The sequence below is a fragment of the Pseudopipra pipra genome, chromosome 20 (genome assembly GCF_036250125.1).
Source record: "Pseudopipra pipra isolate bDixPip1 chromosome 20, bDixPip1.hap1, whole genome shotgun sequence".
NCBI classification, from domain to species: domain Eukaryota; kingdom Metazoa; phylum Chordata; class Aves; order Passeriformes; family Pipridae; genus Pseudopipra; species Pseudopipra pipra.
In genome coordinates, this window is record NC_087568.1 from 4578038 (window position 1) to 4605983 (window position 27946).

Consider the following 27946-nt stretch of genomic DNA (forward strand, 5'->3'; position numbering starts at 1 on the left):
AGCCCCGTGCTGAACCAGTGCTATGCATATTTTCCTTGGATCAGAGATCAAAAAGATTGTTTTTAAAGTATTTTTGTATGTGATTGTGTGATGGGTTTATCATTTTTTCTTTCAGGCAGGTTTTCCCTCTCCCCCATCTGTCTCAGTTGACGTTGCCAATATGGCACTTTCCATCTGGCCCTGACTGCTACAAAAGCTTTTGCTGTTTTCAGGCACAGATCCTTCAGGGAAAGGTGCTGCAGGATGGGCAGTGTGAGAGCACCTCCCCCAGAAGGAGGGAGGTTTCATCACCACTTGTGATTTCTCACTCTGAACTTAGCCCAAGTTACATCTGGAGCTGCTCCCTTGCAGCAGGGTGGTTTACCATATACCAGTGTGTTCAGATAACGCTCATTTTATTTAAAAATATTTTACAACCATCCTGTTTGCCCAGAGTTAATTAACTGACTGTATAATCTCAGCCATTTTCATCCTTGGATGTTACTCATGAAGGTCCTTGATGTAAGGGTCTAGTTTTCATGACATCTTCAAACACAATCATTCCATCTACCAGAAAAAAGAACATGTGTTCATCTTCAAAGGCACTGGTAAGCACTGTCCATATCTTAAGAATGTGTAAATGATTGGAAGGAGAGGGGGAAGAAGGGGAAAGGGGATGCCTGTGAGACTCTTTGAAACTTCAGAAATGTTGGGGCCTTTGCCAAACAAATCATCTTTAGGGAAAAGACCCAATACAGCAAGTTCCAGCCCCAGGCTCTACAGCTTTATGTGCACATGGAAATCGGTTCATGTCCTTAGCTGTAGAGGTGGGACTTGCACTGTTAAGATTCATCTGGTGTTTTAAGGGGATGTCTTTCTCTTCAAGAAAGACAAGGAGCTGCTGGGGAGGGTCCAGCGAAGGCCATAAAGGTGATTAAGGAACTGGAGCATCTCTGTGATGAGGAGAGACTGCGGGAGCTGGGCCTGGTTAGGCTGGAGAAGACTGAGAGGGGATCTCACTAATCATCCTCATCCAAGGGGGTGGTGCCAGGCTCTTTTTGGTGGTGCCCAGTAACAGCATGAGGAGCAATGGCCATAAACTAAAACCCAAGAAGTTCCACCTCAACATGAGGAAGAACTTCTTTATGTTGAGGGTGGCAGAGCACTGGAACAGCTGCCCAGGGAGGGCGTGGAGTCTCCCTCTCCAGAGACATCCCAAACCCACCTGGACACATTGCTGTGTCACCTGCTCCAGGTGACCCTGCCCTGGCAGGGGAGGTTGGGCTGGATGATCTCCAGAGGTCCCTTCCAACCCCAAAATTCTATGATTCTGTAATAATTAGCAGCTGTGGGAACCTGTTGGTCAGACTCTCCTGGTGAGTGACCCTTGTGCTCAGCTGGGCTCTCCTGGCCAGGGCACAAACTCTCACAGACACTGGGAAATCTAAGCAAAAGAAAAATAAACTATTTCTGAGACCATGAATGCTGTATCTTGAGAAGTTACAGCCTCCCAGTCCTGTGAGGTTGCTGCTTCCTCCAGACAATGAGGAGGTTTTTATGCTTTAGATTTGCACGCAGCAATTGTTCCTCATTAATCTGGATTTGTGCTACACAGGCCAAACACATAAATAACTGAAACCTTTCAGAGCTCTGTGAAATCCTTGGCTGATTTTAAAGGCAGTTTATTGTGGCTTTTCAAGGTGCTGTTTAATCCCAGTCTTCAGTAGTGGTTTTTCAGTTAATCTTTTAATCCCACTATGTATAAAATAGACTAAATATAGAATTATATCAGCTTTAATAACTGTGTTATGCAAAATTAATTTCCAGCAGCAGCAGAGGGAACTGTGGACTCCTTAAGGTTTTTGTGAGATTTTGTTGGTCAAATGCCAAAAATTGTAAATAAATAAACCTCATCTTGTATGTTAAGAAAACATTAACTGATTTTCCTTTAATGAAAAATACCTAGATTATTGCTTTTTTTAAAAATAATTAGTCATATTCCTAGATACATACTATTTTTTCTGATATAATAATCACACCATCACATTATTTTGATTATTTCACACACCTCGTTTCCATTATCAAAATTAAAATATTTTTTTGTGTGAAACAAATCCTGCCTACAATTCATTCATCAATATCAGAAATACTTTATTAAACAGTAAAATTTAGCCCTACTTTTCCAGCTGACAAATATGACTTCCTTAACATCATGTACCCAGCTACTCCTGCTCAGGGGTAGAAACTTATTTTCCTGTCTACATCTGGGAATTAATTTGTCTTTCAGTTCTTTGTATCCCCAGTATTTGTGAAGAACTCCTACAGAAGTTACCAACTGGGTAAATAGTTTCAGAGATAACTGAACTGTTTTCTGCAATTTCTGTTTCTAAAGCATAATGATATATATAAGTGACTTCCAGTTTGAAAAACTGACTTGTTTCTGCCAAACTCATGGCAGAAATCATGATTTCTTCTTCTCAGGTTGTCTTAAAAATTTTTGATTCTAAATTAATTTTTATAAATTTCTGCTGCTGCTGCCTAGATTTTTAATTGATCTCTCATATAAAAATACAAACCGGGTTTTTATACAATTTTATTCATTCTCCATAAAATCAGACACATTTGCATTTCAACTTTCAGATCTTGTTCCTGGCATTTTAAGCAGTCATTGTATGGCAGTGGGTTGTATTAATTGTAAATAGGCCAGACATCTGTTCACTTAGTAATTCCTCGTGTCTCATTTTTGTTTATCAGTGTTTTAGATAAAATCATTATTTTTGCTGGGAAAATGGATCCTGAAATTTATTATTTGCTCATTAAGAAAGGCTCCAAACTGATTTCTGTGCAAGAGACCCAGATGTTGGAGAACTGGGGAGGGGGGGGGGATTTGCAAAGTGATTTGAAATCAATATTGGTTGGAAACACTTCGGTGCTGTTATTGCCAAAACAGTCTCTTTTCTCCAAAATTCTTTGCAGTGTAAGCATTTCTCCTTGCCTGTGGGGTGGTTTATTAGGAAACATGTGCACCGGATAAAAGGCAGGTTCATGGAAGGGATATGGATCTGATGGGCACGTTTGGTGGCTTAAGCACCTAATTTTTAGTCCTTTAGGATGAATATTCATTTAGGGATTTACTGCCTTGGAGACATTAGCTTGGTTTTAATGGTTGATGGAGCTCCTGGGATGTTTAAGGATCTCTTGGGTGAGCTGGAGGAATCACTCCTGAGCTCACAGTGGGACTCATGACTGCAGTGGCTTCACAGTTTGTGCCTTAAGATGGAGAACCAGCATTTGAAAAGCATTAAAATCAGCATTTGAGGTGAAATATGCAGGGGAAGAATGTCTTGAATTAACAAAGAACATGAGCAGGGGTTGGCAAGTAAATTGTAAATTATTTGCTTGTCTAATATAAGATTGAGGAAGATGAGGAATGACCTTTTGATGGGAAAGGGAACAAGAGTAGAAAAAAGTAGAGAAAGGCCCATGAGAAGTGTCCTCAGCTTTGCTCCCTCCACGGGGTTACTGTGCCTAAAGCCTCACAGGTGTGTATTGATATTCCCACAGATTTACACTGTGCAAGATCAAACATGGTTTTCATCTCTGTAAAATTCCTGGTGTGCTATAATTTAGAATGGAAAAACTTTTCATCTCCCGTAGCACAGTTGGACTGGTGTGACCCTTCGGTGAGTGTGACTGGCCACTGGCAAAATCTGCCCTTGAACCTCTGAACAAAATCCTGTGCCAGTTTTTTTGCCTTATTAAGAGAATATGGAATGTTACCGAGGGAGAAGAGCACCAGCTCATCCTTAATATGGTGAAATCATTTAAAGTCCTACATTTATGTTGACTTTTTATCAGGCACTATTGCAATTAGATTAGACTAATGAAAGGTAAATTCCAGCCCTTGCATAAAAAAAGAAGTCCTTGTAAAGAACCTAATTAGTATGTTTGTTTATTTAGACTCTAATGGCTTAATTGCATCTTATCTTGCTATTTACAAATAGGCATCATTAAAGAATAATGAGCATGTGAGGGAAAGCTCAGCCTTTACACCAGAAGCAGATGAAACATAAAAAATGAGGGGGAAAAATAACTAGTTGAAAGTCTGGGTGTTTGGGGGTTTTTTTAAACTTTATTTTTCATACAAAACCTTATTTTTCAGCATGTATAAATATGATTTCCACACATTGTACTGATTAGTAAGAAAGATCTGCAAGTGGGAGGATGAGCTTATGGCTGGTTCTGTGGCAAGGAGCAGGTGTCTGGCCTTTTGCTGGAAATCTGTAGCTTGGTTATGTCTCTGGTTGGATGTTGCCTTATTTCTGAGGTGAATAAAAACCACACACAAACTTGTGCTCCTTTTTATAGAAGCAGGGAGGTGCCCATGTTAACCAAAAATAATGTTTTCTTTCTTTTAGCTCTGCATTGCAGAGCATCTGCAGCTCAAATCAGCAGCAAATTCCCTGGAATGCTGAGGGGAAATCTGTAGCTTTGGGAATTTTTTGCAAAGTGTTGGAGCTCTTGGTGTTGTCAGCATACATTTTCCTGGTATCAAACTTAACTGAATTTTAAGAAAGAATGTTTGTTGTTTAAATGGTTCATAAAAGGGCTTTTCACTTGATATTGGTTTCAATGAGGAGGCAAAATTAAAGGGGGGGTGGGTTTCAAGCTGTTTCCTCCAGGCAGAGTTCTGCCATAGTAAATTGATTTTCATCCTTTTCATTCTGTAAACTCATTTGGACCCTGGTTCTGACTTACTTGGAAAGGTACTTATTTCTTTTCAATTATAAGTGATGTTAAATGGGAACTTTTTTTAGCAATCTTACAAGAAATTATCTCAGTCATTTTCCCTGATTATTCTGTTTCCCCTTCCCCCTTTCTTGGCATACTGTGTCTGTCAGATGCTCCTTGAGATTTATCTTGGTGATAGACAAAATATTTTTAAAACTGGGATATTTCAAGAAGATTTTTATTTTATATATCTTTGTCAGAAAAGCTGCATAATATTGCAAATTTCAATCAGCTGCCTGTCCTACCTTCTTCTGGAGCTTTCCATTTTAGGAAGCAGGGGATTTATGAATAACTTAACTGCCTGAATTTAGTATACTTTAGTTAAAAGGAAGTTAGAAATACATTGTTATTACACAGCCCAAAACAGAAGCTACAGAAGTATTTAACTTGCAACCGTTCCATTTTCAGCTCACAGAACTGTGGGGCATATTTTTTCATTCATATTAATTGAATTTTAAAGTGACCTTGTACATGTATTGATTTGAATTAAAATTTTCTACATCAAGGACGAGTTGGCATATATCCTTCAGGCAAAATATTAAAAAGCCAAGTGCTGTCTTAACAGGATATCGACAGGAGAAGTTGAAATTTAATAGGAAAAGGTGGCTTAGAAAGGAAATTGTTGCCTTTTTGTCACAATTGAAAGGTATCTTCTGTGTAAGCAAAGAAATTTCATTCAGTTGGTACCTGTGGAAATGCAGGGACATTTCAGTGCCCATTAAATAGGGACCATCTGGATGAGTCTTGACCTCCAGGAGAAACCTGCACTGTTGGAGCTTGGAGTAGAACTATCAAATTACTGTTTTACCAAAGCCATTAGTTTGTTATTACCTTCTTTTGGGTGATCTGTAGGGACACAGTTGTATGACTGTAGTGTAAATTTTATTTTATTCCATACATAGATCTTTTCTGAACACAGACTCCAAGTAGCCACGTTGAGCAGGAATTGAAAGAAGATGGTTTACTGAAAAACATGATTTGAAAAATATCTTTGAGTTGAACAAAAACATCAAGTCCTGAGAATAGTTACAAATCTTGATTACTAAAGGAAAAAATAAAGGGTATTACATTTACTGTGTACAATACGGAATGGGCTTCACCCTGAAAATAGCTGTGGAACATACTTTTGGCTTTGAAATCTTAACAGCATCCTCCAGTCTAGTGACAGGCTGTTGTTCATTCTTTGTACTACTACCCTCATTCTTTCAGTGCTGTTAAAATGATGAACTATAATTTCTCTGAGCTGCGCTTAGTTTTACAAAATTTCTGCTTCTGTCAGACTTAACTAATGATGCAGCCTCACAAAAATCATCTGAAAGTCTTGATCTGTCTCCCAGCCAGCGTAAAACCTATGAGAGTCCTGTGTCAGAGTAAGAGTGGTACAAAATAGCTGCAGTGCCACACGTGGGAGTTTTCAGCTTGTTCCATTCCACTCTTCGCTCTCAGGATTAGTTCACAAACTGTCGTTCAGACTCTGTACTGGAGTTCTCCATGACCCAGGCCAAAGATTTCTCATCAGGATTTGTAGCTCTGCCCTGCTGTTTTGTGAGTATAAATGCAGTATTTACAGTAGTTTGGGTAACTTCTGCAAACCTCTGTATGGTCACCACATTCCTACCCCCATTTCCCCTCCCAACCCTCCTCCAGGACTTCCTGCATCCACTTTGAGTGGAGCCTTTGTGCCACATTTTCCATCCTCCTCCTTAGAGGGAAAAGCATCTTGGAACTTCAGACTTGTTTGTCCTTTAGTCTTTAAGTTGTTCATCACCAGGTTGGGGTTACTTGTGTTGGAACAAGGTGGTGGGAAGGAAACATTTGCAGAAGTTAGAAAGCAAAAACATATAGCAGATCATTAAAGATGAATATTGACTGATGTCTTTGGGTGTGGGTTTGTCTGCTGAGGTCAGCAGTTAAACCACAGTTGTTCTAGTGTGTGTTAATCTATACAGGATGAAATGTTGGGACACTGACAGAAAATGAGCCATTGCTGGTTGGGAAATATTAAAATGAATTAATTGTTTCTTTTTGTCTCGATTTTATGCTTTTGTGGGTGAGGAAATACTCTCTAATAATCTCTGTATAACAAAACACAGTGACAGAATTCTCGTTAGACACACATCTTAACCATATTGAAGTGCAAGTTCATCTTTGAAATGTAAATTGATTTTTAGATTAAAATGCCTTCATTATTGCATTTTTGTCAATAATACAATTTAGGCTTATTTCTGTTGTTATATTCTGACTGACCTTATATGTTTTCCATGATACTGGTTTTATTCTTTGCACTTTAGCACTTTGACAGGAGAAAATTAAACCTTAGAAAATGTAACATTTTTACTTTAAGCTGTAGTTTCCTTTGAAATAATTTTACATTTTTATTGGACCGAAAATGTTTTCCATTAAACTCATGGCATGCTTTTACAAGCCAGCATTAGGAGAGTCCGATTCTTCTTTCAAATTGTGTTTCTCTAAGTGGACTTATATTGGAGAATATCAAATTCATCGAAAATAATCACATTTGCCCATTGTTTTTGACAAGTTATTGAGTTGTGGTGTTAATAAAATGGAGAGAATTGCTTGGCGGTGTCATGTCTGCACAAGGGAATTCTGTGAACTCATACATTTTCAGTTGCAAATGAATGTTTGTTTGTTCTGCACTTTATAGTCTCTCTCCTCCTCATAACACACGCTGCTTTTAGATCTTTTATTTTGGTCTCTCTATAAAATATTGAAAACCGAAATTGCATCAACTTAAGCTGTTAACTTGATGGTCTTATGAATTCAGACACCGTCGACTCGCCTTCAGCTTGTTTTTGTCCTTCTCCTGTTCTTCACAGGTTACCTTAGGAAAAGTGTTAAAAGTGATAGTGGTGATGAGGAGCCTCTTCATTGACCGGACAATCGTCAAAGGGTACAACGAGAATGTCTACACCGAAGATGGCAAGGTGGGTTGTTGCATATCCAGCCACATCACATTTCATTTGCACCTGATATTTACATGACAGAAAACAGGGATCCCCTCACAAGTACACTGGAAACACAGAACTGGCAAAGGCTGTGGGTGTTTGCAGAATGCACTGGTTTAAATTTGTCGTGCTTTGCTTGAATTTTGCATACCCAAATCTCTGAGTTCTTTCTAAGCTCCGAAGCCTTTGCTTGAATTTCTGATTTATCACCTTAGACCCCCGTTAGTAGTGTCTGCTGAGAAAACCTTTTTGCAGTGTAGCAGCACATCAATAGCCCAAGGTTCAGCTTTCTCTTTTCTGAGAGCCACTGGGAAATCTTGGGCTGGTTTTGTGCTCGACTTGACAAACACAACAGAGAGGATCTTGCATAGGTAAGTCCCCAATAATTTGCATAACAGCAGCTCCTAAAGCAAGTGTTACCTCCTTCCACAAGTGATTTGTGTTGTGCACAGTTCACCCTGCTTGAACCCTGAGATTCCTTGTACCTGCACATGCTCCATATGGTTCTCTTCAGTGCAGCAGGAGATGTTAATGGGACCTGACGGCCCTTCAGCTCCGCTTGGTTCTCTTTCCAGGGCGGAATGATCTCTCTTACAGGGACATCCGCCAGGACTCTCTGTTGCCAGTAACAGCACTAAATACCTCCATGTTTCACATTGTCTCTCTGGAGCTTTCCCTTCTGATTATAAAGCCTATTAAAATAAAAAGTTCATTATATCAAGATGAGTATTTGGCACCCATAGGCCATGTTATAATGAGGTGAGACTTCTTTTCCTCTCAGAAGTGATAACTGTATTTTAGCACACAGAAGCACGTTGTGTACTGACCCAGAGTTCAGTGGCTCTGAGTCTGAGCCTCTGTTCTCTGGAAAAGGCCAGGAGCTGAGCTGCTGATGGAAATAGTGCAGCTGCATTTCCCAGGTGAGAGATTCTCCCTCGAAGGGCGGGGGACTGGCCTAAGACGTAGTAAAATAAAAACTGCTTGATTTTGATTTGCATTATGCAAATATGCAGGTTTAAATACCAGTTTGCCACAGAAGCAGCTGCTCTATACTCCCTGTATATTAGCATATAAATTCATAGTTACAGCCCCAGCCCCTCTTCACCCCAAGTTCTGCACGGAAGTGAAATGATAGTCTGCCAAAAGAGCAGTGACAGTGCATGATGGATTCCTGTGTCACACTTCATTTGGGTGTGCTCGTTTTCTCTGATGAATCCAGTTTCCTTTGAAGCTCCCTTGAAATACAATAATGCTATATGTGCTGAAAAGCTAAGTAAGGAGTTCCTTTCTGAAACTCAGCATCTGGCATTGGGCTTCTGTTTAGCTCAAGGTTAACTCTCCCGAGAGCCCCACACTGTTCCTCTGGTGTCGTTTGCTGCGAGGGGAGAGCAGGACCTGCCAAGGCCAGCTCTGGGCACGGGGCACTAACCTTTGCCTGCTGTCAGTGGGGAGCAGTTCAGCTCCTCTAGAGCATCAGTGTTAACACCTGGCTTATCTTCTTGCTTTAAGCCAGTCTGCAGGGGAGTCTGTTTTCTACCGATTTAGCTTTCTGTGTCCAACCCTGGGCTGTGAGGCTGCTCTCAGGAGTGTCCCTCCCGTGACCTTTACGTGGCAGTTTGCTATTCCATTGGGCATCCTGGGGATTTTGCAAACCTGAAGGTCTGTGCTTCAGGTATAAATAGGAACATTTCATTTGACTTAGGTAGAATTGGAGTTGCAGCCGCTTAAATCATGAGTAAATTTGACTTGGAAGATTAAATAAATGCATAGCTTGCTAGTTTTGCCAACTGGAGCACATATTGACAAACAGTGAGCTCCTTTTTTTTTTTCCCCTAATTAACTACACTGGTAATTGGAGAATAAGAATAAGATTGTGCTCTTGCAATGATTTGCTTTCCTCATTGTGCCTGCTGGGAATGAGCGATTACAGTGAGTTACAAACACAGTCCATTGCAATTCCTTCCCTGTCACAACAGATGCTGTTGGGAAAGTACTTCAGTGAGGTTTCACCATACGAGTCTGACTTCTCAGTTTGTAGCCTGATAGCATGAAAAATGCACTAGCATTCAGGAGAGACACGGAAGAGTAAGAAAAACATCAGTGAGTATCATCTTTATTAAATACCAGAAATACAGAGAACACTCAGGAACACGGTAGGAGGTGATAGTTTTTCCAGTGAGCAGTTTACACAGTTATTGTTGATTTGGGAGTTAGCTTATATATTCCCAGGAAGCATTTAATATTTGTAAACAGCAGTGAGAAGATGAACTAGGTGCTTATCAAACAATATGGCAATGCTGAAGTGCCTGTCTTTTCTGTGAGCCACGTTGAAGAAGTGACACTGGATAAGTAGCTGTGCTTTTTAAGTAAAATAGCTGGATGAAGATCTGTTGAGTCACCCTCCAAACTGCACAAGTCAGAAGGTCCTTTAAGTAAAAAAAGTGAAATTCAGTGGAGGATTTTGTCCAAGCACAACAGGGTTTGGGGCAACCAGATAAATTCAATGGTACTCAACCAAAGAACTGGTCACATAGACAATGAGTGAGAAAGGGACTGTGCACAGAAAGGCCAAAGATCTCCTCACTGATAAGGTAGTCATCATTTATTACTGAAAATACACTGTTTTAGCAAATTTTGCATTATTGGGAAGATAAAGGAAAGAGATGAATGCAAACAGCAGAGGTGTTGATGGTCTTCTGGTCCTTTCCTGGGCAAATCTAGGAAAAAAGTCCACAAATATGGGTGTTTCTCATAGCTGTGGAACTGCACAGGGACACACCACAGGTACCCAGGAAAGCTGACATTGCATTTTCCACGTTGCTTTATCTTGCTCTTTCCTCATGTGTTGTGCTGTGTAGTTTGACAGGTACTTACAGGAAAGCTTTATGTGGTTTCTGCTGTGAAGTCTAGTTAAATTGGGCCCTCCCTCTTATAGATTGAAATACTTTCAGAATTAAGGTGAAAAAATAGAAATTTCAAGCTTGCAGTGAGTAAAACAAGACACTCCATTCTGGGGTTTTATTTTCAAGCTTTGCTTATACAGACAGAATCATTGCATTTCTTAAGTGCTTCATGTACTTCTCTCGTGAATTATTCACAGACCCTGCAGAATATGTCTTTGCCAAGTTGCCAGCTGCATAACTTTGACATTTTTGGTGACACTTTGCAAAAACAATAGGTGAGAACTGGCAGGTGTGACATATCTGGGTGCTGTACCTGCTCGCTCTGCAGTCTCTTGCTCACCATCCTAACCCATCATGTCCACCACAGACTGATGCATTTTAATTAGCCTCGTGATTTTAGTGATGGCACAGTGCCACCCTTAATTTCAAACTGTGACATACTCATTGTGCACTGGAATTTAACCATGGATAGCAATTCCTTACTGGTGTTGTCCCGATTCCAGAGGAAATGAAGCCATGCACTCACCCTTGCAGGGCAGGTGGATGGTCAGCTGAGCCATTAGAAGCCCTAGTCTGCCAATAAAAGTAAAAACATATTGGGAATTTTGGGTATAATAATTCCATGCTTGTCTTTGTAAGTAGAGGCCAAGAACCACCTTGACAGGGCATATTTGGAGTGGGTGCTTCACAGCGCTGCCAAATTCCTATTTTTGCATCCCTTAGACTTAACTAAAGAAACATAAGTGTCTCAGTTGAATTCTCCTGATAAGGAACTTGGGTTATGTTAATGCTATGGCTTCATTAATTACCCCATATCAATAAGAAAAGGCAGCTTTTAGCCTCCTAGCGTAAGAGAGGAAAAGAAATAGTCGTATCAAAGGAAAGCTTCAAAGACAGGCAGAGCTGTCTCTCGGGTAATTTCTGATCCCTGCATTCTCACCACTTCAAAGCTGGATGTGTGTGTGTTTGGGTGAAGGGGGGGTTGAATCCGATTTCTCTAATAAGTGTTGGCACCGGACCTGTTTGATATCAGATGCAGGAACATTCTGATTTGTTATCGCCTTTGAAATCGTTCAGACGACCTTCAGAAAGTGGCCTCTTGTTACAGCTGCTGGGGGTGGGTGGGGAGAGGGGGCACTGGGAAAAAAAGCCCCAGTTTAATTCACATGCAGAGGATGCCCTGAAATTGTGCTTTCAGCAGTTTTTTTAGTTACAAATGTGTGTCTTGATTGAAAGTGAAAAGTTGAAGAATAATAGACCTATAACGATGCATTCTTTAATCTACCTCTGCCTTAATCCTCAGTTTCAGGGGGAAAGGTGGGCACTCATTTAGGATGTATGCATGGAAGGGGGGGGAATTGGTGGCTTTTTCTTTTCTTCTTTTTTCTTTCTTTCCTTTTTTTATCATGGAGAACATCATGTCTGTAAGACAGACATTCATTACTATTTCAGCTTTTCCATCTCCGTGCCAGCTAATGAACATTCAGAACCTGTTGGACTCATCTTAAAGCAGCATCTGAAGTGGACTTTTTTTGAGTCTAACTAGAGAGGATCACATACTTGGTTTGATCACTAGAGATTAACAAAACCATATATACATGCCAATTACAGCAGCTCTGCGGTCAAAGAAAGCCTTAAATTACATGAAAACAGGTTTTTTTAAAAAAATATGCATTAATTTTTTATTTTCAAATGTAGATCTTTTTTTATATGGAAGTGCAGTGCTGCCTTCCCAGCAGGCACAGGTCAAATAATACCATGTGAATCAATCCTGGGTCCAAGTCTGGGCTGAACCCTCTGAGTGTTGGTGTTCACACAGGTTCTTGATCCCACCCCAAGAGCCAGGAAATGTAAAAAGGTTTGGAGGGACGTGCCTCAGGGTACTTGTGTCTTCATCCAGCCTGGAAAAGGCATTGAGACCTCAGCTGCCTTTTGTCTCACGGCAAGGTCAGCGGTGCTGAGCCATGGAACATCAATCCTGAAGGGATTTGGGAAGTCTTTAACATCCCCTCCTGTCCAGACTGAGGACTGGGCATACAAGAGTCTCAGCTGTACCAGCATTTGGACATGGGCCACTTAATAGTGTTACTCTTAAAAGAATGAGAGCTTTTAGCATTCTGAACATTTTTAGCATTGTGAATTAATCATGTGGGTTCAGATCCTTCCCTGTCTGTTCCCTCTCTCGCCCCCTATAATGTGTTTTACTCACTTTACATGATTTCCTTGATTTCAGACTCTTTATGTGCCTTTTAAAAGACTTGTAATGTCAGTTAGAACTTAACGGGTACAGAAGTCAGAAATAAAGTAATCAATTGTACCAGTGAAGGAGATGAACCCCCATTTTGGGAACACATGTCCAGCCGTGGTATCAGGCACTAGAGGGGTCATCCCTGCTTCATAAATTCATTCTGAATTTTTTGTTCTTCTGACTAGTCTAAGATTCCTGAGGTTAATGCTGTATCAAACACCTTTCCTGTGACAAATTTTGTGCACATAGAATTGTTGAGTATACTGGAATCTGTAGGGAAAAAAAAGAAGTGATTTGCAAGTCTGGGACTGGAAATTCCTCTTGTTTTTCCTTGCTGCTTTCCCTTGTCAGAATACAAGATATTGCACAGGGCAAATTGAGCCATGGGCAGGTCAGTTGTAATTGTTTAACACTGAGCCATGGGGTTGTTTAACAAGGATTGTTAACCCAGCCTTACCTTCTGGGTTTGGGGGCTAATAAAACTTACATTTCAGTTTTGTTCCTCTAGTTTGGGTATAGTTGAGCACACATTTGAGTCATGGATGTGTGCAGTTATCTACAACCTTAAATCTCTTTTAGTGTGATTTTTGTCTGCAAATGTAAATGCAGTTTCCTGAGGGATGTTTTATTTAGCCCCAGTAGACCAGAGCTTTGGCTTGATTCAGCTAAACGTTCTTTGTGTCGTTTGTAACTGAATCACTTATTCAACACAAGACAAGCATAAACTTAGTAAAAATGCCCTCATTTTAGAAACAGACTGAAGCTGATGAATATTTGCATAGATCAGCCACAACCCCATACAAATGAAGATTTTGCTTTTTAAAAAGAACACATTAATTCAACAGGTTTTGTATATATAATTTTTCTATTGAAATTGTGCTGAACCATGTTCATTCCTCATTGCAATACAAAGGAAATCTTACATTATTAATTCCCTTTCTTGGTTTGCAGCAGGTGAAGGCAGTTGGGTCAAAATAGTGAACTGAGAGCTACATCTCTGTTGATCTGTTTGCTCTTTTAATTTGAACAGCTGCTTCTTTATGTGTGGTAACATATAACTTTTTTTTTTTTTTCATAGCTTGACATATGGTCTAAATCCAACTATCAGGTTTTTCAGAAGGTAAGTCTCACATCATTTCTCTCTGCCTAAGGCACATAGGAGATATGTGGAGTTTATTTTAAAGATCTGGGCCCTTATGTGAAAAAATTCAGAATTTATTCTCTGTCATCACAACTTGCAAATGACAAACAATAATCTGCAACGATGGAAAACTGTGAGTAGAAAAGAAGATCACTTCTGCTGTTGTTTAATTTGGATTTATCGCAGTTCCAGTCCATGATTTGGAATAGGAAACTGGAGATTATACTACATTAGCCTTAAAATTTCATGAGGAATCTTCAAGCACTCTCTCTCTAGTTTAAATCTTGTGGGGAAGGAAGGACTGTTTCAGGTTTATCTGGATTTTGTTTTGTTGTTTTCATAGGGGTTAGTTGCCCCCCTCTCCTCGGGACCTGAGTTTAATAACTCAGCAGAGTTTGGAAATATTTTCTGTGACGTTATTTTGGCTGCTCCTCTTCCCGTGATGGTGTAAGCAAAAAAAGCAACTTACTGGAATAAATTCCGTGACAGAAAGTAAGAAAAGACCGATGAGAGAATGGAAGCAATAAAAATAAAACTACTGAGAAGGTTAAAGTATATTTTAGAAAGATCTATATCTCGCTGTTTTTGAGGAAGAGAAGATTCCTCTTTGAAGGCCTCTTGTCAAAATGCTGTAAGTTCAGATTGATCCTGGTTTAAATTCCAGTTTTCTTACCTTCAAGCCACAGTTCAAGGAGCTGGAGTCTCCAGCTTCCTTTCATCCGCGTTTGTGGTTTGTGAAACAAATGGGAGTCAGGGACTCGAAAGGGCGTAAAAACAGGGGTCAGAAATGGGGCACATGGGCTGTATTTGTGTATCTCCCTGCCAAGATTTCAGTTGCAGTCAGGAGGGAAGGTGTTTGACCTGTGATTTTAACCTGCTGGAGATCAAAGGACAGCTTTTGGGGAGGTTGGTTGCTCTCCCTCTCTGTGGAGCATTAAAGCGAAACTTTGCTGCAGTTAATTCTTTACCCCGGAGATTAATTAATTAATTAAATATTCTTTTTTAGCATCGAGGAGGGTAATACAGTGGGAAGTAAACCACCATTTGTTTATCGGTGTGCTTTAAAGTAATTTTTGCAGTCACCAGTATGGCAATGTGGAAGTGCTGTGCTGAGAAGGAAAAGTAGGGATGAGTAACTGCTCCCCCCCGAGGAGGAGGCTGGGCAGCCCTTTCACTCTGCTGTAAAATCCATCCCCCCTCTGAAGGGCAGGGCCATTTCTCTTTAAAACCTGCACCAGGTTCTCAGGCTCTGTTTTCAGTGATAATAGAAACAACATCTGGAGCTCTCAAGATCCTGCCTGGGGGAGCTGCAGGCCTGTCAAATTCTCACAGGGTTGCAGCACGACTTTCTAGGTTAAGGACCAGAGACCTCTGATCTTCAATCCAACCCTGTCAAAGGAAGCTAAATTTGTCCTGACTTTTTGTTTGCAAACATTGGCTGTGTCAGCAAGGCTTTTCTCTCCCCTTCTTATTAGGCAGTGTGTATAACCTGATGGGGGCCGGCTCCCGGAGGGCCCATTACTGGTAAAGTGTACAGTCATTTTCCCAGTTCCCTGGAGACTCCTTGAAGCTGGTCCTGGGGTGAATAAGCCTTATTGGCATTGAATAGACCAGCAGGGTTAGATTCAGAGAATGGAGCTGAGAAATAAGAGAGGGAAGGCTGAAAGGGCAGAAGCACAAGGAGCAAAGAAAAGGTTTTTCAGGCTTCCATGTTGGTGTGGCATTTAAGCTCTGTGGGAGCGGCGACTGTTTTCATCTTAAACCTCCTTATTTTAACACCTCATGTCTCCTGATCCACTAACAGAAGAAGAGGAATGAAACAGGAAATAAGGAATGATTTTGAGGCTTAAATGTTGGTGGGCAGAATAGGATACATGAGGGCTGCATAATTCCAGGTCATTACGCAGAGAGTTAAAAAAATACATATTTTAGAGAATGGTGAAATGCTCATACTTTTGCATTCAAAAAAGAGGGAAAAACATTGAATAGTGGAACTGCTGTGAGTAGATCAAACTGGGAGATGGTGTCAGACATTAATTGTCATTTATCAAGGTGCTCAATTATGAGCAGTATAGCTGGTGTTGCTGGGTCTTGTGGTCATTTTGGCTGTTTAAGTCATATGCAAAGGCTTTAAACCCATATATTTCATTCTGATCTCTTATTTTCACCTAGATACTCTTACCAGTTTTATGATGCCACAAAGAGGTTTTGTTTTGGCTTGATATGCTTCTCCCCAAAGCACGTTTTAACCAAAACTTTGAGGAGCTGTTCATGCCTGTCCAGCTGTTTGTGATCCGTGTGTGATCCCAGTGAGGGAATTTTCACCACTACAAGGGCACATAAGTATTGTAATGTATGAAGATGTATTCTTGTCAATAATCTGAGAGTGAAATCACATGCAGGATGAATGCATGCATGAGAAATTCTGGGCTGCTGCTGCTGTCTGTTCAAGGAGAGGAGATGGGCTGTTCCTGTGCAGGATCAGTCCCTGGCTCTGTTCAAAGACCTCCTTGGGTGAAATAAAACCTCTGTGACCCAGTCCAAATCAGCAGAACAAGCAAAATAATAACTTAAACACTCTCTGAGCTCTGAAAACAAAGGATAAATCCTACGTTTCAGAGAGGTCTAGTGGTGGTTTCCTGACCTGGAAGTGGGGAAGGGTGTGTAAAGGATTTGTGTGAGTTCATCAGCATCTGTTCCATCCATCATCCTTCCCAGCACCTCTAAGCACCACATTCCTCCAGAGAGACTCAGATGTGTTCTTGGAGAGAAAATTAAGTAATGGGAATCCTTGGAAATGAGCAAAGGCTCTCATGCAGTTTTCCACACTGTAAAAGGTCTAAACACTAATAAAATAACTTCCTCTTTTTTCTTTCTTTCTCTTAGTGCTGTGATCAGCCTCCAGAGCTCATTGCTACAGGCTGCTGTTAAGGCCATGCACTTACAAGAATTAGAAAAAAAAAATTAAAAACCTTCCAGGGGATTTAGAGAATCCCTTTATATTAGAGGGAGTTGTCAGTGCCACTGAGGGGAAAAAACTAGTAATAAGTGGCAAGGAAAGTTGTGGCTCTTAAAGGAAGCTTTGCACCTACTTTTGAAAAGTATATTTCCTGGCAGTGAGATAAAATACTAGGAGAGAAAGAGGTGTTATAATTTAGTCATGTGATGTTTGTGTTTTTGTGGTTTAGTTTTTAGGCCAGGTATAGCTTAATGCATCCATGGAACATACCTGGTCTGTGGTGGAGCAAAGCTGTATCTTAGGTCTTTGGTTTTATGTTGCTTATCCCAGTTCTTCCCAAGGAAGAACTTGCTCAGCTTTGTCCACCTGTGAATTGTAGAATTGTATTTTTTTTAATGGATTTTCCAGCTTTGGGAATGCTGTGTGACTAACCAGTGTCATCAAAGCCCAATAAAGCCATTTTTTGGATGTGTCACCTTTGGAAAGCATATTCCAGCAGAGCAGTTCTGTTCCAATGCATTATAACCCTTTCTGTGAAAAACTGAGCCTCTTTGCCAGAATTTTTTTTCCATGTAACTGAAGTCTCTTTTGCTCAACCTCCAAGTGTTTAGTTAAACAGTAGCTATTTTATTTAGCAGAATTGTGCTGCAGGAGATTGTCTTGTTTTACCTTTTCTCAGACAAGAAAAACAAGTGCTTTTCAATAGAGGAATTGTGAAATATTGAACTTTTCTTCAAGATCTCTTGAAAATCTATTTCAGGGTGCAGAGGAGCAGCTCAGTCCCAATCGATGTGTGCTCTCCAGAATGTGTTCCCCTATAAAAACAGGTAGAGAAATTAGAAAGTGACCCATAACTTAGATAGCAGTGGGTAAGGCAGAGCCATAAAAGTGAAGTTAATAAAATAAAACCCTGAAATGTACAAAATATCATCCTACACCCAGAATAAATTAGTTTCTGATTCCAGCTTGGCTGGAAGAAAAGTGTGTCCCCGAAGTGAGCTGGCGCATATGCAGTTTGTTTTGCTTTGCTTTGGTGTGAAATCCTATTGCCATTAGTAAAGCTGGGTATTGATCTTTTTGGGTTATTTTTCCCTTCCTCTTTTTTTTCCTTTTTCCTCTTCTTTTTTTAATCGTGGCTGGTTTGTGCTTTCTCTCATCATCTCTGTTGTCTTGGAGGGTTAATTCTCTCTTCACTCCCATGCCCTCCCAGTTTCTCCATTGCCCAGCTCTTTTCTGGGTGGGGGAAGGAGGGGAGGGGTCATTCCCCTACTCCTCTTCCTCGGATTTGACACCCACTTTGATCTTTTTTGGATACCAGCAGCTGCTTATGGTAGAAATTGCCTTCTTTTTGTTCAGGAAGCATTATTAGTGTTCCAGCAATGCTGGGATGGCTTTTATCTCCCCAAGGAATCTCATTAGCTCCACATTACAATAGGAACAGCATATGGGTAACTTTGCCAAAGTGGACAGTCAATTTAAATTTGTTAATAGCAGGATTTTTTTTTTAAGCAACTTTCTTCAGTGCCAAGAGAAAACAACTTTGTCATTCAGGAAAAAAAAAACAAAAACAAAAACAAACCACAGTTTGTTAGAAGTAAAAATACAGCAGAAGGAGAGCGGCTGCTCATAAATATCTTCAGAACTTTCTATTCTTTGACATGTCTGGTACTATCCTGTAAAAACACCATCTTAAAAGAAAAAAATTCAGATAGCTGGTAGGGCTTGGATTGGCTTCTGAATACAACATGAGATGTATTTAAGGGAAATGGCTGGTGTGAGTTGTTCTATGCTATTAATCCACTCCTAATCACATTATTTCTGTTTGTTTTTTTTTTATGCTAACATATAAATGGCTAAAACAGGCTGCGGTCCATTTTGTGAGTAGTTTTTTCAAACTCACCAGAATGTGCAAAGTCCCAAAAGTTTTCCCTTCCAAATGTCAGAATCACATGTCCTTGCTCACGCTGAATGGAGCAGCTTTTGGAGTCGGTTTGTGCGAACGCCGGGGAGCGGATCCTGTTTCTGAAATAGCAGGATAACACAGAGCTGGATTCAGCGTGGGCCAGGCTGATGTGATGTGCTGCTCTGTGGAGGAAGTTTGTACAGTGTGAATTAGAGCCTGGCTATACATGGATTTATTCAGAAATATCTCTCTGACGGAGTCACCTCCCTGAATAGCTCCCAGCACGAGCCTCTCTTTCCTCCAGTGAAAGTTGGAGTGTTCCAGCACAACTCCTGTTGCTGAATTAGACCAGCTACAAGTCAGGAACAGCTGGAGTTAGCTGGGAGTAGCAATGGGAATTTCACTTCACACTTTGTCTTACTCAAAATTTGCTATAGTATATAGACAAACCCTGAGAAGAGCACTACTCCTTCATGTTAGAACTAGAACAATTTAATCACTCTCTGTAAAGTCATGTATTCTGTTGGATACTTTGATATTACTGATGAGGACCATTATGAGATTTACAGGTTAAAATATGTGAAAGAGCTCTCGTAGTTTGTTGGTTTGAGTTCTCTAATAGTCCAGCCCAAGGAATTTTTTGAATAATTTCTTCCATTCAGCCTAGAATTTCTAAGAAGCAGCAACTGTTGACTGTACTGATAACTGAGGAAGCTGCCAGGCTGAATACTGTTAGAGAATTGTATCATAGCTGTCAGAAATAGGCCCCTTCAAGAATAATTTAAAAATTAGAGTCTTTTTAAAGAAATGGTTAGTTTTCCTGATTTTTTTTGTAATTATTCTTGTGTATTGTAAATATATATATTTATATTTATAATACCTATTTTATATATATTGTGTCCAGCTGTGATTCCTGGATGTGTGATCTTGTTATGACTCTGTCTGGGAAATTGAAAAGCTTTCTATCACAAACGTTTTAGTAATGCAAGTATTTATAAACCATAATCATAATAATTGATTCCTGGTTTCAGAGGAAACGAAACTGAGTAATCCTGCTTCCCCAGGGAATTTATACAGTTTTCCTGCAGATTAACACTACTTTGTCTGAAATAGAGAATTAATAAAGGTATTTTCTGCTTTTGTCTGATGCAGGTGACAGATCATGCAACCACTGCTCTGCTGCACTACCAGCTGCCTCAGATGCCAGATGTGGTGGTCAGGTCCTTCATGGTGAGTGTGTTGGAAAAGACATTTTTCCAGATAGATTTGAGTTTGCTTAAAGTGATTGACATCAGGAAGTTCTGATAGAGTTGTGATTCCCCCTGTTTATATAAGCTGGACAGTGGAGACTGTAATTCTTTGTCTCTCGTACCAGGATAGGGATGAAGGGCTTGTTCTCATTACCTTGGGATAATTAGTGTTGGGAAAAACTCTCCCAGCCAAATTCTTTCCTTATGGCCCAGCCCTTTCACACTGTTCCTGCTGTGCCAGGAGTCAAGGTCTGGATGTACAAAATGCTCCACTGGAAGTTCCCTGGTAAGAGGAAATTCCCAGTTGGTGTATTCCAGCTGAGGCAGCTTGTCCAGTATGGGAAGTGATGGGCATTATTTAGGGAATGGTGAGAGGCAGGAACAGGATGGGGAGGGTTCCATTTTGCTGTATCCATGTCCAGCCAAAACTCTGTTCCTAAGGAATAGCATGTACTCACTGAGCACAGCAGCAGGTGTTTGGAGAATCAAGGAAATACTGGAGTATTCAGGTCTTTTCTTACTGAGTAAAATTAATCCAATACTATTCTGCTTGACATGCAGATTTAAGTTTATCACCTTTAATTCTGTTTGTATTTAGAATAGTATTTGTGAAATAAACTTGTGTATAAGCAGCCCTGTTAATCAGAGGGTGAGAAGAGTCTTATTCAGAATTCCTTTTACCAAGATGAATTTTGGCAGTGGAGACTTTTGCTGTTCTCTCTGCTGTAGTCTCCACAGGAGGCTTTTGGGAGAGGTTTTCTCTGCAATTCAGACTTTTTCCTTCATTTCCTTCCCTTATGTTACCCCTTCACCTGGAGCAGTGCAGCTGAAACTTTGGAAAACAACAATCTAATTTTGCCATTCACAGTCTTCAGGTGTGTTTAGCAGTGGTTCTTTTACGTCCTTAATTTCCACTGTGTAATTGCAGAACAATCCAACTCCCCTCCCTGCTGTGCTGGATTGGTTATTTAATAAAAAGGCCACTGAGATGAGAGATTTGCAAAGGCCTTTTTCTCTTGGAGAGCATCTTAAAATAATAGGTTTTGAAAGGTGGAAGCAACTGTTAGTGGTCAGACCCATGTTCAACATGTTTCTGAAAATGACTGTTTCACTGAGCGAGTCGCACGTCTGCGTGAGCCGAGGACCTGCCGCATTGATTGGGGGAAACACTGAAACTTCCAACAAAGCAAAACCAGCCCCACAGCACAAGTGTCAATATGTTGAGCCTTTCACATGTCAGTTGTGCAATCCACATGACAGGATGTTCTGAAGCCCTAATTCTCTGATGGCAATGAAGAACCCGCTCCTTTTTTTTCCTGACAACAGATGTCTCGAGCGCACAATTTAACTTCATTTACCTATTTTTGTGTTATGGTTCAGAAAATTCGATTTCTCTGTAGTGCAAGCAAAGCCCATCCAAGCTGAAGTAAATAACAGCAATTTACTTGTAGAGTTGTGTTGCCCTTGTCCCTGTATTTACTGCTAAACCCAGAGAAGATCTAGTTCTTTTGGAGGAGAGTTATTGACGGCCGAGGGTTTGGTTGCTATAGAGAAGGCTCTGATGAAGATGGAAGGATTTGTTTCAATAAGCTCAGCTGACCTCTTCTTCAGAGAGCAATTTTCTCTTATCGATGTAATTCAATAGGACTTTAAATGACAAGATTCATGTGCATCCTTCACAGTATAAATCTGCTGGTCTAGGGGGTTTTCAGTTGTGTATCTCCTGGAGTTGGGAATTGGGTTATGTAAACGCTCATTGCTGTGTATGACAATGGGAACAACCCACTTAGAGGCAGGAACTTTACCTGGGAACACCTGAACTTAGTCTGTGTTGTTCAGCCTTTTATATATACAGTCATCAGTGTAATCAGGTTTAAAATGGTTCATTCTTTTTATGACCAGCAAGTATCGATCCTAAAATCACATTAGAGAGGAAGTTCGTTAGCTGGATGTGGGAGCCCTTCTGTCTCCAGCTCTGAGGAGTCCAGCCCTTTCCAGTGTGATTGCATCAGGGGAGTGAGGGATGATCATAGGAACAAACAAACCAATATTTGGTTGCAGAAGGCACTGATCAAGAACAATTATATTCCAGTAAAAATATGAGGCGTGTTACAACACCCACCTTCCCTCGTGATTCTCGAGCTGCAGACTCAGAGGGCAGGAATTTCTATTAACAAATTTGCTTAAGTGACTAAAAAAGCAAAAGATGATTAATAAAGTGGGAATTCAGCTATACACTGACCTTGTAATACTTGGTGTGTTTCTGTTTATAAAATCACCGTGTACCTCACTGGGGCCTCGCCAAGGTACATCCTCTGTCCTTGCTTTTACTGTTTGACAAGAATGATGACAAAGGGGAACATCCATAGCCAGTTTTCTTTAATTTCTCTCCCTTTTCCTTTTAGACCTGGTTAAGAAGTTACATAAAGCTGTTCCAGGCTCCCTGCCAGCGCTGCGGAAAGTTTCTGCAGGATGGCCTTCCACCCACCTGGAGGGATTTCCGAACACTGGAAGCTTTTCATGACACTTGCAGGCAGTAGTAGCCCAGATGAGACCATGAGGAGTCAACACTCTGCTCTTGGGAAGGCACTGGTGGTCTGAGAGGTGGTTCCATTTCTGAACCTTTCACCTGTACTAAGCACTGAGGTTGCACTAATACATTTGACTCTTTAAAAGCCATTGGTCTGCAGGGCACATGTGAGACTGAGGTGTTTTGAAGATCTGTGTATGATGTGAAATGATCTGTCTGGGGAGACCTGATCATCATAATCTACACCCCAATGAAAATATCCATGTACAGTTTGTGTTTTGAGACAGAATTTGCAATGTTGAAGACTTTTATAAGCTTGAAATATATTTTGTATTCCCAACTTGTGCTGTTTGTTTCATCATTTGATCAACAAAACCCTCGGGTTTGGTGTGGGTTTTTCAGCACTGCTCTGCTCTTTAGGAAAACTGGAAACATTCAACCATGCTGAAATGTTGGGGGCTGGTGGTTGTTGCTTATCTGAGTGCTGGGGGTATTTTTGTGGAAGAGATTATGGCGTTGATTAAACATGGAATTTCAAAGGCATGTGGCAGTTTGGAAGATGCAACGTACTTTCTAAGGCAGGGGGGAAACAGATGTTTCCCTTTACTAAAATTGTAATGAGAAATGTTAACAGAATCTGCATGTATTAAGTGGTTAGAAAACGTGTGATGAGCAGTGACAGTCGTGTTTTAGAACTGAAAGTAGTGAAATAATTCAGCCCTAAAGCACAGTTTCTGCAGAGCAGGCATACAGCGTGTTTCCTAAATGATTTAAAATGTACATGGAACACACTGGAGAAGAGTAGGATCCCTCCCAGCAATTGCTCTGCTTGGAATGGATGTGAGAGTTCTGCTCTTACAAGCCTTGGATGTTTTTCCTTCCCCCCAAAGACAGGGAAGGTCCCTGGTCCTGTCCCAGCCCTGGGGTTGTATCACATGAAGTGCCTTCTCTGGTATTGTTTGAGGACTCCACATTTCCTCTGTCCTCTCCTGAAGGCAAGTTTGATTAATTCCAGTCATCCCCACCAGCACACCCTTGTTTCCTCTACAAGCCACAAAGTCTTCACTAATCATCTGGATTTTGGAGCTGGGAAGGGGAGCTCTGGACAACCTTTGTCACTGTGTTTATTTTTAAATTAATTGGCATTAAGGTAAGTGCTGCAGACTAATTTTCCTTCTGCCTGTGGACCAGCTTCTGGTGCAGAAAGAAAAGCTGCCCCTCCTGCAGGCTTTGGTAGGGCAGAGTTTGGTTTTCAGTGAGGAGTGTTGAATGAAGTGAATCAGATTTAACAACAAGAAGGGGATGAGGGGAACACAAAACCAGGGCAGAGACGGGAGGGATTCTTTTGTTGCAGTCAATTGAAAGATATTTTAAAACACTTGTTTAATTGAATTTGAATGCACAGCATTTTGAAACAGCCCATTTCAGAGCTGTGGAAACTGAAAAGTGTAGAATCTGGGGGGGTAGCACGTTGTAGTTGTGTGGTACTAAATTAACTGTATTTGCTGGTAACATAGAAGATGGAACTCCCAAAGCCAGCAGCTCCTTCCCATGGAGACAGAGTGTGGTGTGGGAATTTCAGCTTTCTAGGCACAGAAGTCTGTGCAGGACTGGCTCATACAAAAGAGGAAGAGGAATTGAAAGAAAACACCTGTTTATGACTTCAGAGGTACAACACTGTGTGTGGAGACTGAGTGTGTGTGTGTTCGAGGACGTTGGTAACGAGACCTAATTCTTTTTTTTTTCCCATATTCTTATTATGAATAATAATACTCCCAATCACCGAACACAAATTGCCATAGCAGTGGGATAATGGCCATTTCAAATCCAGCTGCAGTTGAATTACTTAATGGAAACTTTTTGTGCTGTTACTTGACCCAAGTAGCCCCCTCAGTACAAAGATCACCCAAGACAGAACGACTTTTGCATCTTCGATGAGCCCGAGCCTTGGAAATAAACAGCCCTTCTCTCCATCCTGTTACTGTGCTAATTAGAAGGCCTGAGTTTCTGATAGTGTAAGCAATTTTTTTTGTTAATATAAAGGTCATAATACTGTATCCAGCCTGCCTTAGGCACTGCTGGCTGCTCTGTTCTGTTTATGCTTAAATAATGGTGTAGAAAGCAAATCCTGAAGTTCACAGAAGTATTTTACGTGGAATCGTGTCTTGGCACTTGGAGATAATTAGTTGCAGAAAACAGGATCGTCCAAGTCTGTGTGTTAATTGAGCCTGAAATTTTAAACCTGTAATTGGGGAGTCTGATGGAAAGTCACACAATTCACTGTAGGTACCTCAGTACAAAAATAATTGTCTTAATGAAGTGCAACACAAACCTGTTCATCACGTTCATTCCCCCAGAAACTGCAGCAGAGGGGAATCTTCTCTGAGGCCCTGGGAGGAGCAGGGATTTCTGTCCCTGTAGGCCTTTAAGGGCAACAGGTTGGAATATTTTCTTTTTGGGGAGTGGAATTCAACTGTCTAAATTCTTGCAAAGCTTAGGAATTCCAGCAGTTTGGGTGCAGTCTGCGCCTGTTGTCCTGGCAGTCCATGAGCTCAGTGGCAGTGCCTGATTATTCCTGAGATGTGGATTTCCAGGGCAAGCAGAAGCTGCTTTGAGTTCTGAATGTGAGAGAGAGAAATTAGGAGGTCACTTCTACACTATTGGAATGTGAAGGATAGAAACTGGGAGGTTACTTCTGTTTCCAGAGCCATTCTCACAGTACAGCATTCCAGTCTTCTTCCTCAGCTTTGGCACCTGGATACTGGGCATTATTATTTTTCACCCTTAGTTAGAAGGGGTGAGTGTCCAAAAGTGATTTAAATTGCGGGATGGGTGACCTGGCTCTTTTTTATCATTGGAGTTTGTTGCAGCTTTTAAAGCAGCTCTGATCTCCAAGGCAAACAGCAAGGGCTGTAATCCATAAGGAATGGTTGGCTCTCACCTCTTCCAGAGCATCTTCCAGACCCGCATTCCTCCTGCAAGGTGAGCGCTGCTGCGGAATCGGGAGTGGCCAAATTTAACAGGAGAGGAAACTAATCCAGATGCAGAAACAAGAGCTGCTTTAGTGGCTCAGGCTGTGTGTGGTGGAGCTGCATCATCCCAGCGTGGCTGTTTTCCATGCAGGAATACATCCAGCTCCCCTCATGCTGCAGGAGAGGTGCAGCCCCTCACCCTGGGCACTGTCCCTTGGTGCCACCTGCCCCGAGCCCAGCGTGCTCCTCTATCACCTCCCTGATGGGAAGAAATCCCGTTTTATTTTCCCCTGTGCAAACCCCTCCTGCTGTGCTCGTGGTGCTTGCGAGTGCTAAAGGTTACAAAATCCATCTTTTTGCTAAGAAAGCAACTTAATTAATGTGAAAGTTTCTCTGGTGAAGGGAACCCGCAGCAGATTCGCAGAGCACATTGCAGCCGCTCCCCTTTCCCTCCTCGCACCCCTCCCCAAACCACTTTAATTTCTCTGCCAATATTGGACAAATGTAACAGGCTGACTTTTTAATTTTCTACTCCCAGGTCTCCCTTGTCCCCTCATGCATTTTTCATCACAGCTCATGGCTCCCTCCCTGCCTGCCCTGTGAACAATATTGATCGACTGATTAAGCCATCAAGCCATGGCAAACAACTTTAATTTTCTAACCAAAGCCTTTTAGTTCCTTTCCTTTCTTGTATATTTGTTGCCTTCTTCCAAAGTTTTTAATGTCTGCTTGGAAACAAATGCATTTTTTGAATTAGTCCCTGGGTTAATTAGTGCTGTGCACCCCAGAGAACAATCCACAGGAAAATATTAACCCAAAAATGCAGTAAGGGAGAGCAGGAAACCCAGGTGCTGTCCCATTCCAAAACCAAATTCATTCCTGCACAAGCCTTTGGAGAAGGGCTTGAGGAATTCACAGGGTGCTGCCTTTTCTCTTTGGCCTTTCCCAAGTGCCTTAAATGTCACAGAGCAGAGTGGAAGCCCATCCAGCAGCTGGGCTCTGGGTGCCTGGCTGGACTCCTGCAGGTTTTTCCATCACAAATCCACGTCCTTGGCTAAAGCCATGGAAGGCTCACAGGTTTCACACCCCCCCCTGCTGCCTGCACGCTCTGAAGCCCACTGGAGTTCTGCAAACCTGAGACCCAGTTTGCCTTGCAGAGCACTTTTAAGCCCTGATGATGATAAAGTGAAAGGAGATTCATCCAACCCGAAGCCCAGGGCTGGCAGGTGGGTAAAAGCATCTTTCTTGCAAGCTCAGTGCGTGTGGTTTCAGTGAGGCTTGTCAGAATCGCTCCGTGCGTTTGCAAATTGCTTTTCAAGGTAAAAATGCAGCTTAAACATGAGGATATTTGTCTCTCACTGGCAGCCCTTGAGCTCTGTGCTGTGCAGTGGTGCTGCAGTCGTGTCTCAGGTGCTGGTCCTTTAGGCAGAGCATGAATACTGGGTGGTAGGTGTGGCAGGATCCCCATTTCGAGCTTTTCTGGTGTCTCCAGATGTGTGAATTACAAGATGTGCAAAAACCTTCCAAAGGAACCCGGTGTTGTCCATGGAGAGTTTGCATATGAGCAGTGACAGGACCAGGCACCTTCACACCCCTGTGACTGGTCTTTGTACTAATATTTATCTGGGAATTAGTCACTCCTTGCTCTGTACAAGACACGCAGAGCTGAGCCCCTGGAGGTTGGAGATGTGGCTCCAGGTGCTGGCAGTGAAGGGGTGAGGCAGGAAGCTCCAGGTCCCATTCCAGCTCTTACCCAACACTGGGGAAACCTCAAATGTCCTTCCTGCTGCCCACACTTCCAGAGGTGTGAGCCCAGCACAGATCCATGGGTGGATTTAGTTCACACACAGGCAATAGGGCCTTAATCCATGTCATGGGCTCCCTCCAGAGGGGAACTGTCTCCTCATCAAGGCTGAATCCCACAGCCTGTGCCAAGGTCTCCAATTCCCCTGGTTTATCACAAATGCACCACTGCCAGGCAGGGCTTCTGCTCTAAACTCGCTTGGTGTCCTTCAGCTGAGGAGATTTGCTGCAAGTAAACATGGGAACTGTCAATTTGGCTGGATTTCTTCACATTAGATATCAGCTGTTTTTCCCATGGCCATTCCCTGGCTGGAAGCAGCTGGGGGATGGATGGAGTTGGCTGTTTTTTAAGCAGCAGCCCCAAAACAAAGCTGGCTCCGAGTCACTGGGGTTTGTGTTGCCTCTCTTCCTTTGAGGGACAGTGATTTCAATATCAGATAATTAGTTCCTATAAAGACATTTGTCTGTCATGAACTCCTTAGAATTTTTGAGGTTGCCTTT

At 41.5% G+C, this 27946-nt stretch overlaps 1 protein-coding gene across 1 annotated transcript in view; it reads left to right on the top strand.

The window, feature by feature from the left end:
* Nucleotides 1-23010, top strand: part of MED27 (mediator complex subunit 27) — an 82825-nt gene extending 59815 nt beyond the window's left edge. The window contains exons 5-8 of the mRNA XM_064676846.1: nucleotides 7608-7715; nucleotides 13966-14007; nucleotides 20043-20120; nucleotides 22546-23010. Of these exons, the coding sequence (XP_064532916.1) occupies nucleotides 7608-7715; nucleotides 13966-14007; nucleotides 20043-20120; nucleotides 22546-22680 (363 nt within the window). The 3' untranslated portion in view covers nucleotides 22681-23010. The remainder of the gene's footprint in view (nucleotides 1-7607; nucleotides 7716-13965; nucleotides 14008-20042; nucleotides 20121-22545) is intronic.
* The last annotated feature ends 4936 nt before the right edge of the window (nucleotides 23011-27946 follow it).